Source organism: Lactuca sativa, chromosome 5, assembly GCF_002870075.4.
Source record: "Lactuca sativa cultivar Salinas chromosome 5, Lsat_Salinas_v11, whole genome shotgun sequence".
NCBI lineage: Eukaryota > Viridiplantae > Streptophyta > Magnoliopsida > Asterales > Asteraceae > Lactuca > Lactuca sativa.
The window spans coordinates 344,984,374-344,996,717 of record NC_056627.2 but is presented as its reverse complement, the minus strand read 5'-3'; the positions used below and the strand labels follow the sequence as shown (position 1 = coordinate 344,996,717).

The following is a 12,344-nucleotide window of genomic DNA, read 5'->3' as shown; positions in this document are numbered from 1 at the left end:
AATTGATTTCATAGTCAAAATTAAAAAAAAAAATAAATAAATAACAACAACAACAACAACAAAGTCGCAGATGAAATGTAGAGGAAATCGCAGATGGACAGTATCCATCTGCTATTTAAGCCTGGTAAAACCCTATATATACAAAAAAAAACATCTGCGAATGTACAAGTGGCTAAAGCACAATTGTGCTTTAGCCACTTGTACATTCGCAAATGGGGTGTCAAAATCATAGATGGACCATTCTCATCTGCGATTTTCATGGGCAAATTTGTAATTTCTATTTTTTTTGGCTAAATTTGTAAAATAATTAATATATTTGGCTAATTTTGTCATTTTCTTTTAAATTTTTAAGGTTGGTTGGAATGTGAAAAGCAAAAACACACTAAAATGGTTTATTTTAGTGGACCATTGGAGTTGGTATCAAGTATTAAGCTATTTAAAAACTACCATTTTAAAGATCGGCTGAAATGCAATTACCATTTTGACATTAAAATCATCATTTTTAATGTTGTGGTTGGAAAAGCTTTTAGTCATTCAAAATTTTAAAATAGAAATAATTTTTAAAAGTATTGGTGTAGTTATGGTTGTTGTATACGATCAAATGATTTAGTCAAAATTAATGTGTTTTTATGATTATCCATATATTTGGATAATATTAGTAACTCAACGATAAGGATTTTGGATCGTTTAAGGATTGATTTGACATTTTTAATAATAAAAGATCGATTAGTTCATTTTAGTTTTACAAAATTGGTCAACACTATTTTTAAACAGTTTGAGTCATTCGATATGATGGTTTGAACCGAAATGAAATGTTTGTTTATGATAATTTGCCTAACTTTTTAAGATATAACTTTGACAAGAAATAACCATTATTAAATGTATGTTGAAATGTTTCTAAACAGCGATGTTTGTTTATAATTTAATAGATTTAATGAGGGGATGATTTTATTTAGTAGGTTGTCTCATCAATCTTCATATTTTTCTTATTCTATTTCTTGGTATTGTGTATGATATTCTTTTTTATTTTTTTATTTTGTAAATAAAAGTTAAAATTTCATTTATCATTCCTTTTGTACAAAACTTGTATATTTACATACATTTTTATATCGATAACATTAATTGATGAGTTATACAAACATGTCATTACTTGAATGTGTTGAATTGTACAAACTACAAAGCTATAAAGAATTGATAAAAATGGGATCTTTTGAATATGGCTTTTTTGGTCTTTGTGGACACTGGAAAGTAAGAAAAGGTATATCAGGAAGTGTTACTACTATACTTGTCTGTTGAAAACATGAGGATGAAATGGCATTTATACCCTTTGGTTTGATACATGTAAAGGTAAATTTCCCATCGTTATTACTAGTATATAGTTGTCCTTTCTGTTTGTGGTGTGGGAATCATTCAAGATCTTAATAGTAATAAAGATATATGAATCTTATTCAATCTTCCACTTTGACAATCTTTTTTTTTTTTCCAAAAGCTACCCTTTTATTTGTAAAGTTTGGTCAAATCCAAACTCTCTTTAAATTTTATTCCTCCAAACACTATGTTTTTTCTTTTTCTCTTGTGTTTTGATGCGTACTCACTCCCCATATCCTCTTGCAATCATATTATTATTCTTGGTTATTATATTCCTTAGCTTTGGAACCAAAATGTGTATAAAATAGGAAACCTCTAAAACCAAACGAGTTATGCTTATCTTGAATATATGTAAAAGAACGAACATATACAAAATCGTTGTACTTGGATGGACATTCATCGTTCAAATCTACTTCACTAAGTAGATTGTTTGTCTTTTTAGAAAACACAAGTGGCCATGAAAAAAACATATAATCAAATTTTTCATTGGCTTGTTCCCAAAATCATATTCATCTAGACTATATATTATTTTTAAGGTTTTCAGATGTATTAATTAGTGTAAGAGTTAAATGGTTGTTTGGCTACTTCCATGATTCAATACTCATCATATAAAAATGAAACATTATCCAACATATAAGACCTGTCTTTATCATAATCTAATCCGATCCAACATGTGATTAAAAAGATTAATTACCTTTTCATCTATTTACATAACTCAATTCAACCTAATTTTTTATATTTCATTAGCAACCAACCTAACTCAGGCTTTTATTAAATATATATTTTTTATAATAATTTTTAATCTATTGTATTTTATTTTATAAAAAATATAAACATTTTTTTACTTTAAAATAAACAAACATCTAATTGTTTTTATTATAGAAACATATACAGCTACTTCTACATTACCTTTATAGAGAATAAATTATAAAATTTAGTGTTTTATTAAATAAATACAATATAAAGTCTATACAAAAAGAATAACATCTAAAAGATGCCAAATGTCACATAGGTGAGCGGTGAGCCCCCAAATTTGGTGAAGAATGGGAGGGGAAAGGAACAAGTCGTCTTTTTCATTTTTCATTTTTTATTAAGTTATTATTATTTATTTATTTTTTGTCTCATTCTTTGAACTTGTGGTGTTGATCACTCATGGTTAATTGGTTGTAGTCTAATAACGAAAAAGAAAAGGTTCGAACTTCGAAGTCCCAATTGAAAGAAAAAAAATTTGAAATCCCAAATTTACCAATACCATTTTGATAATGTAGGATGGGCTGGACCTGAACTGGGCTCCAACCTCCAAGGCTACAACTACAAGTACTTATTTATTGGGCTTATTTGGAAAATATGCGAAAACCATATTTTTCTTATATACTACGAATACAATTACCCTTATTTGAAAATGCAAAAAGATTTTATTCCGTAGGGATTAAATTACAAAGTCGGTGGGATTTTAGGATTCATTGGGTACAAACTCAAACCGCATTAATAGTCTTGCAGAGGCGTACGGATCGCCTTTGCGGTTGCACAAAGGAACCGCACGGATTCCCGGCCTCAACTCAGAAACAGGAAGACAAATTTGGCCAGCAAAATCGTCTTTCTCAGACATATCATATTCATGAACTTCAATTCGAAGTAAAGCTATTTCAGGAAGCGTCAATGGAAACACAAATTCTTCATTCCAAACAGGCGTCCAGTTGTCTTCCATTGGCTTTGTCTTTCTCATCACTTCATCACCAGGTGCTCCAGATATCCCAACCTAACAATTTTTATATATACAAAATCATTCACAACAAAATTACAAATATAAATATGAAGTGTTGTGTTGTGTTGTTACCCTTGTGTAGAAATCTGGTGGTGAGTACGTATCGAAATGAGTTTGCTTGAAATCCAGATGCCATCCGTCTCCCATGTAGATTTTCACCTTTAAAGTTGTTTTCACTTGAAGCTTTGCTTTGGGATCGAATACCTCGTTGTTGGGTCCACTTGTCATTAAAAAATCTGGTTTTTTCACATAACCACATCCTCCGTTTGCTCTGAACATTCCATGCATTAACCAAAGTGATCGACCGTATCCCTGCATGTTAAATGCAACCATCTGAGCTCCGTGTAGCCAGCCCACTAGTGGCTTGTAGTTGGACGAGGTAAAACGGGTGCCTTTCGGATATATCCTAAGAATGTTCTTCTGCGTAAACCTAGAATCAAGAATAAAATCATTATGTATAAAAGAAGTCCAAGGATTTGGTTTCATGCGTCTCCAATCAAGAAAAACATCATTATGTATAAAAGAAGTCCAAGGATTTGGTTTCATGTGTCACCAATCATATTTTAATTAATTTTTTTTCTTTATTTATCAAGTTAGCCTGACTTAATCGGAGAAAAACTAAGTGACACACGAGATAGACTAATCGCTAGAGTCATCCCTTGACATTCCGCTCTTTAGATTGTGAATGTAATTGTGGTGTTGTTTAAGAGATTAGTCTTTGTGATTGTAATAATTTTGTTATGTAATGAATTTTTCCGTCGAGATGTTTGTTGTTTTTCTCCGCTTTTAGAGTTTTCCATGTATATTGCTCTGTTCAACTTTTTAAACTATTTTTCATTAGACCTTTGGGAAATTTTGAGACCATTTTCCCAACAGATAGTTACCTCACTATTTGTTGTCCATGGTGTTCTGCAGCTTTTTCCAGCCCCTGTTCCGACAAACTTAAGCGTCTAACTTTATCCTTTTCGACTTCCAGTGCCTCCACAAGTCCACCTTTGGGTTTACCAGCATGAATAGCAATCAAACTCTTGTAAGCAGGACATGAATCCGATCTCTTTAAATCATAATCATCAACATCATGATCAATGAAACTTTCATCACTTTCATACTTATCGTTCTTGTCTTTATATGCTACGGCTCGTGAGGGCTCTTCACCCCAAACATCATCTTCACCACTATCTTTAACTCTCTGTGATTTCGTACGCTTGTCCTCTTCAGCTTCAAGGTACTCCTTTGGAGGTTTCGTTGAAATTAAAATCCGATACTTCAAACTTTCAGGCGTTGGTAATTCTTTCATTTTACCTGAGTTATGGCAAAATAGCATCTCCCCAAATGTATCAGTAACCATCTAGCAAAAAAGAGCATGAAAGTATTAACAATATTAAAATTAAAAAAAAAATGAAGGATTAAGCATATAATATATTTTACCTGAGCCACCTTGGCTTGAAGTTCAGGGGTAAGATGATCTTCGAGTGTTATGATGACTGGATAAGGAGAAGCTGTGAAAGCATGTTCTTTGATAGATCTCAAGCATCTTATGAGTTCCACAGGTGTTGTTAGGGTCCTTCCATGAAGAACATGAACATTATCTTTAGATGAATTTGGCCATAAATCAAGTTCGATTACTCTCACACCTCGTTTCAATGCTTTGATGATTGGGACTTCACTGCAAGGGCTACTTAGCTGGTTTCCAGTCAAATACGAATTGTGACCCGTGTAGATGAAATAATGGGACAATGGAGCATTCATATCTTGGTGAATCTATCATTGGAAAAGCCATGTATAAACATGAGGCAATGCATTTATACCAAAAATAGTAGTAAAGTAGCATCATCGGTAATAATAATACTTCAAATAAAAATAAAAAAGGAACACTCATTTCCTTTAGTGGGCAGTGGGGTACCATAAATCAGGAAGAAAAGCAATTAAGTTACTACTTTATCTGTTATCCTCTTCTTTTTCAGGTTGATTGGAATTATCACCTCTGAATAAATAAGTTACATCATACACGTGTTATATATTCCCAATTCGAGAATATATACATGATTTCTTTCAAATAGATTCAGATGAACGAAAATTCAATGTTACCACAAGTGCTGGTTTGACGTATACTTATAAGTCATAACCTTAATAAGTTATAACCTTAACTATTAACAATCAAGTATAAGTTATAAGTTATAACCTTAACAATCAAGTATTCCTAAATCGATCTAGGTCACAATCAACTATTAACATTACACCTTTTCCAAAATAGTAACTTCATTTTGACTTCAGAGATTGAAACAATTAGATGTAAAAGGTAAAACCGACTTGTTAAATATTCAACATGAATATTTTTGCTTTGTTCATGTCAATTTAGAAGTTGAATGTTGGAAGATACCTGAGAAATAATTGGAGGATTAAGATCGGAGTTGAAGAGATAATGATGAAAATCCTCTAGAGTAAACGTTTTCCTGTTAATTAACGAAGTAATTGGATGCCTTTTGTGAAGAACCTGCTCCACTATACGCTCAACATCTGAAATCGAGACACCATCGCCGCTCTGGCACTCCACAATAAACCGTCGCAGTTGATCGGCAGTCATATGGATCCCGTCGGAGTATTTTCCGAACGCCTCTTTTACATCAGGCGGCGGATCGGCTTCAGTCACCTTAAACTTTCTAGTAAAGCAACAACATACTCTGTAACTCCCCATTGCCCTTTCCCTTTTGACTTCCTTTTTTTTAGATCTGTTCAATCGAGTGGTTATGACTTATAAGAAATAAAGTGGTTGTGTACTTCAACGTGAATCGCGTACTTCACATGTATACATTATTATATCGAGATAAATCTGAGAGAAAATAAAAAAATAATGAGAATCGTTGAAGATTGAAGTTTAGACGAAGCATACACGCACTGAAACGAGCATTGATTTCACATGGGAACGACGATGGAGAGAGAATTTAGTGTGTGTATGTGTTGATGGGTGTGAACCCTGTGGGGTTTTATACAGTATAATATTGCCTTTGGTAGAGAGAGAGACATCTGTTTGTAGTTGATGCCTTGATCCAGGGTTTGGTCTTATTTAATGATATAAATGGGAGTTGACGAATGCGCCTCCCGCCTTTTCTTATTCATTTTTTTTTTTTTTGAAAGTAATCTTTATAATCCATAATTTTATTTTTATTCTATTTAGCTTGTATTTACGGTGATTAATATAAAAATGTGCTTTTAAAAGATATAAAAATGTGTTTTTAAAAGATATTAAAACCAAACCTATGTTCGGAATTAGAAAATACACCATGAAATTTATTTAAAAATAAATAAAAAAGAAACAGTCAAAGTGAATAATCTAAAGCTAACTTAATGGAAAGCCCCTTGTATCTTCTACCTGAATAAAAATATTTTATTTGATATATATTAAAAGGTCATTAGGTGTGAACTGAATTTTGTAAACCAAAAGGACAACAATTATGAAGGTCCTATTTTGCCAGGTGGTGTTTGGCGGATACGACAATAATGGACCATAGATGATGGAATAAATAAATAAATTTTAATAAGGGTTCATCATATTGAAATAATCCATTGATGTCCTTTTCGTTTGTGGATATAATACTTATATTGTAAGCATTAGAATCGCTTATAAGTGACCTTTGTTGGAGAATTTGTACATAACGGGATATGGTGATAATCAATTTCGTAAAACTTGCCAAGTTGGTCGAGTACCTGTCCGAGTATTCACTATTCGACCCTTTACCGAGGCGAGTTACAAAATCCGAATACTCCCCGATCGGCCCCTTATTGAAGCGAGCACTATTGTAAAACTCGGTCAACTCGGTGATTAATATGTATAGTATACTTAATGATTTATTATTTAACACACATATATGATTATTACTACATATATATATATCTTAAATTTTCAATAAATATTCACGAAGTGGGATCATTGTGTGTTTTTTCAGTTTTTGTGTATTTTATCTAATTTTGCTATATGCTTCACTCAACTTATGGTTTTAACTTATGATTTTGATATATATAATTTCCTTAAAAATATTTCTATATGAATTATCGAATCCGAGTACTCCCGAGTACTCACTACTCGGTAGTCGGCCGAGTAGGTACCGAGTAGCGAGTTCTACAACCATGGTGATAATGAACTAGAATTTCGCATCAGCTTAAAAAGCATCCCCGAGTAACAATAAACTAGAACAAGGGCGAAATACAAGGAAACAATTTACATATGCAAAAAATGGAGCAGCCGTAATAAGTCCAACTAAAGACTCATTTCTACCCTTATGTTTATCCACGCAAATGACAACAAAACTACATCGCCCACAATCAATGCAGGGGAAGAGATAAGATTATTAAAAACCTTCTTGTTTTTTTTTGCATTCGATATGCACCACTGTGAACGGTAAAAGATTGAAGTGATGACTATGCACTTCCTAAGACAATTTGTCTAATTCGTATCAAAATCAAGGAACTCCATCACACTGGAAAACTGTTGCAGGAATTCCACACCATTTAAAAATTCATTCTCTAGCTTTGATTGCTAAACCACGCTTCACCAAAACATAGCTCACGGAATCTGTATCACCGTGACAAATCTTGCACAAAACGTGTGAATGCCGAAACCTCTTACTCTAAGAGTTTCGATATTTGGAATCCTCCGAAAACTAGTTCTCAAAACACAACAAAACACTTTCAATGTCTTTAGACTATCCCATTGGTAGTACCTTGGTGAGCGGCTCACTCTTTTCCATTAAAAACAACTAATTTAATTTTGATAAACTAGGTCACCCATACTACTGAGCTCACAAATGATCAGAGACTACTCATTACCATGTGTTGATGCTCAACATATATTTTTTGGATAACAATATATATTTTTAGGATAAAAATCGTTATTTAGTAAAAATCAAACATTAACTCTGTCAAAAAAAGTAAAAATAAAATACTAAAATTTCTATATTTTTTCTCCATAAATAGAGTATAGAAGCTTATCTAACAAGTAAGATGGTAGGTCCTAAGACCTACCTAAAATTTGAATTTCATTTATATATATATATATATATATATATATATATATATATATATATATATATCACAAAAATTAGAAACTATTTTAAAAAAAGTAAAAGACTTATCTTGAGTTTGTTTTTTAAAAAAATGTCTTAAAAAACCATTTTAGAAGGAGAAAAAAATAAGTTACATGGGGCATTTGTGATGTTAAATATATATGGTTAAATATAATATATAGTTTTTATCAAACAATAAGGTATCAATTCACTAATAATCAACTAATTTTTCATTTAAAATTTTAATTGGTGGTGTCTGATCGATTGTTTCAGTTATATTTCATTAAATTGTACACGACACGACCTGACCCGACCCCTCACAAGTGTTGTTGATTTTTTTTATCGGTTTCACTTAATTTGGAAACCATGTGATATTTTGTTATAGATTCAACACTGATAGAGTATAATATTGATATCTTCATATTTCATCTCAATTTTTCATATCTAAATAAAATATTTATTTTTAATGTTTCTAACGGTTTTTAATAAAATAAAAATAAGAATAAATTATATATTTTAAATAAAAATAGGTTTTGATTGGATTGTTAATAAGGTAAAAAAAATTAGATTGAGTTGGGTTGTACAAATGTAAGAAAGAGAAATTAGATTTTTATATAAAAATTAGGTTAGATTAAATTGTTAAAGGGATAACCTTAATTAGGAAATTAAAATCTCCATATAAAGTGGATTTCGAGTCGAAAGATAAGAAAATATATTACCATTTTTAGCATTTAGTCGATTAATATGAACACCATTAAACCTTGATAAAAAAAAAAAAAAACAAACTTTCATATATGGGTTCGTATTTTGTTTCAAGACTCACTCACTCACAATACAACAAAGTTGCCTAGAACATGAAGAACGACAGTGTATTCTAGTAGAGGGAGAGTTTATTCTAGAAGAATGAGAGTATTTTCTAACAGAATAAGAGTGTATTCTACTAGAATACACTCTCATTTTTCATATTTTATTCAACTTTGTTGTATTTTAAGTTAGTGGGTGCATAAACAAAACACGAACACATACATGAAAACTTAGATGTAAATTCATTTCTAAAAGAATCTTGTTGTTGACATTAATGACGAATTTAATTAGTTTCCATAAAAAAAATTATAATTATGTATATATATATATATATATATATATATATATATATATATATATATTCATCATTTTTCAACCTCTTTCCATATTGATATTCGAAAATAATAATAATTTTTTTTCTATGAAAAATGTTCATCATATACACATTTTTTTTTATAAAAAATACATTTTAGAGCTTATCTTATATCGAAAAAACAAATAAAAATATGTAAATTCAACATTTTTCAACCTCTTTCCATATTGGTATTCGGAAAAAAAATAATAAAAATTTTTCTATGAAAAATGTGCACCATATGCATATTTTTTGTAAAAAAAAACATTTTTAAATTTTTTTTAACTATTCAACTTCTATATCAACATCATAGTCAACTAAAATGTTTTTAGAAAAAAAAATATATTTAGAAAAAGTTAAAATAAAAATATGAATATATATATATATATATATATATATATATATATATATATATATATATATATATATAGGGGAATGTTAATGAGAAAATGCAAATAATTTGCGAAAACGTGAAAACAAGAGATAACTATAAGATTGTGTCACCTCAACCTTATATTTTGGACAATAAACCATCCAAACTTTGAATTACATGATGATAATCGATTATAAATGAGAAATTGTTTCATAATAAAAAAATTTCTATGAAAAATGTGCACCATATGCATATTTTTTGTAAAAAAAACATTTTTTAATTTTTTTTAACTATTCAACTTCTATATCAACATCATAGTCAACTAAAATGTTTTTAGAAAACAAAATATTTAGAAAAAGTTTAAAAAAATATGAATACATATATATATATATATATATATATATATATATATATATATATATATATATATATATATATAAGGGAATGTTAATGAGAAAATGCAAATAATTTGCGAAAACGTGAAAACAAGAGAAAACTATTAGATTGTGTCACCCCAACCTTATATTTTGGACAATAAACCATCCAAACTTTGAACTACATGATGATAATCGATGATAAATGAGAAATTTTTCATATTAGCAAAGCATGATTTTTGACATTTTTATTATGAAAACATGAATTTAACAGTGGTTAAAGACGTGAAAAAAAAATTAGTTGTTAAAACCGTCTTTAAATCTATATTATAATAACACAATCCAATGTAAACTTATTATCTTTAATTTATTGCTAATAAATTTAATTTTTATAATACTTGTGTTTGATTTTTATAAGATAAAATATGTTTTCACGTTTTCACAAGATATTTATGTTTTCGCATGAACCTACTTGTGTGTATATATATATATATATATATATATATATATATATATATATATATATATATACACACACACACACACAAACTCAAATGTGCATAATTTTTCAACCTTTTTAGAGCTTATCTTATATCGAAAAAATAACTAAACATATGTAAATTCATTGTTTATTAACTTGTTTCCATATTGGTATTCTGGTAAAAAAAATTTACATAAAATGTGCACCATATACATATATACACAAAATGAAAATATACATATATGCACATCTGAATATATGCACATTAATATACAAATGAAAAATATCTTAATAATTTAGGACAATGCAATAGAAGATGATTTTTTGAAAAAAAAAACGAAATTTAAAACAAACGTTTTTCTACTTATGTGCATATGGTGCACATTTTACGTTATATGCAAAAAAAATAACAATAATTAAAAATTAAAAAAAAAATCGAAGTTATGTGTGGGTAGATGTTAAAATGATAAATTTACATATTTTTAGTTATTTTTTCAATAGAAAATAATCTCTAAAAAACGTTTTCACAAATAATGTGCATGTGATGCACATGTTATCGATTTTTTTTTAACCAATATGGAAAGAGGTTGAAATTTGATGAATTTACATAATTTTATTTATTTTTTTCAATATAAGAAAAGCTCTAAAATGAAGGTTGAAAAAAGAAATCTTATGGATCCTAAAAAAGTTATTGATCCTAATAGATCAAACCCATATAGATATTTTTTTATGCAAGAAATATGAATAGATTTTTTTTAAATACTAGGTTACAACCCGTGAAAATCACAGATAAAAAATTTATAAAATGTTATTAAGCTAATAAGATATAAGTTTTGTTTAGACTATTTTATTGATTGTTATAAATTAACAGATATTTTTAATTGAATATCCAATATAGACCTTTAATATAATATGAATTAATTACGTAGTTTGTTAGTAGTGTGATTTTAAAGCTTACCAAATTAAACCATTTATAATCGGAAGTTCAAAAATAAAGATAAGTAACTTATCAATTGCTGAATAAAATGGAACCGAAATAAATGTTATATAAACTGAATGGCAGAATAACCGGAAATTAAAAGGATGAAGAGTATTGGAGTAAAATTATATTTGAGGAAAAACGATTTGTTGAGTGCCATGTGGACAATTGAATTCTTTTATTAAGATTATATATTTTCTTTGTTATAAGTTTCATCAAAAATTATATTGCACAAATAAAGTTATTTACGGTCAAAGTTGACATGGAAAAACTTCAAAAGTCAAACGTGGACAATAATTTTGGGACAGAATATATATATATATATATATATATATATATATATATATATATATATATATATATATATATATATATGAGAATTACTAAGAGAATAAGTTGTTTAGCAAAACGAATACGTTCAACTTTACAAAAATATCGTCATTGTCATGCATTCTCGCTGATTATTATTTATTTTTGTTCTCACACATCGTTTTTCACTCATTTTCATTCTAACAGAATACGGCTCAATAAAACATTCTGACAGAAATGAAAATAATAATAATAAGTGTATGATAACCTTATAGATGATTTAATTAGTGAGAATGTGTGTTAATGACAATAGTTATGTAAGATTGAACGTATTTATATTATCAAATAACATATTTTCTTTATCATTTTTATAGCATACGATATCTGCACAATAATTAGTTAGAATGCTTGGACCTAGTTATATATATATATATATATATATATATATATATATATATATATATATATATATATATATA

The 12,344-nt window shown here is 28.7% G+C and overlaps 1 protein-coding gene across 2 annotated transcripts; it reads right to left on the bottom strand.

Moving 5' to 3' along the window:
* Positions 1–2,702: 2,702 nt before the first annotated feature.
* Positions 2,703–6,174, bottom strand: LOC111912544 (phosphoinositide phospholipase C 2). Of its 2 annotated transcripts, XM_023908288.3 has the most exons (6): positions 6,024–6,167; positions 5,514–5,862; positions 4,562–4,894; positions 4,018–4,481; positions 3,206–3,563; positions 2,703–3,127 (listed from the first exon to the last, which is right to left on the bottom strand). In XM_023908288.3, the coding sequence occupies exons 2-6, from the start codon at positions 5,826–5,828 to the stop codon at positions 2,822–2,824; spliced, it is 1,776 nt and encodes a 591-aa protein (XP_023764056.1). In that variant the 5' UTR covers positions 5,829–5,862; positions 6,024–6,167; the 3' UTR covers positions 2,703–2,821. The 2 variants fall into 2 exon arrangements, with proteins under 2 accessions (XP_023764056.1, XP_023764050.1); XM_023908282.3 differs by having other exon boundaries at positions 5,514–6,174.
* Positions 6,175–12,344: the final 6,170 nt, after the last annotated feature.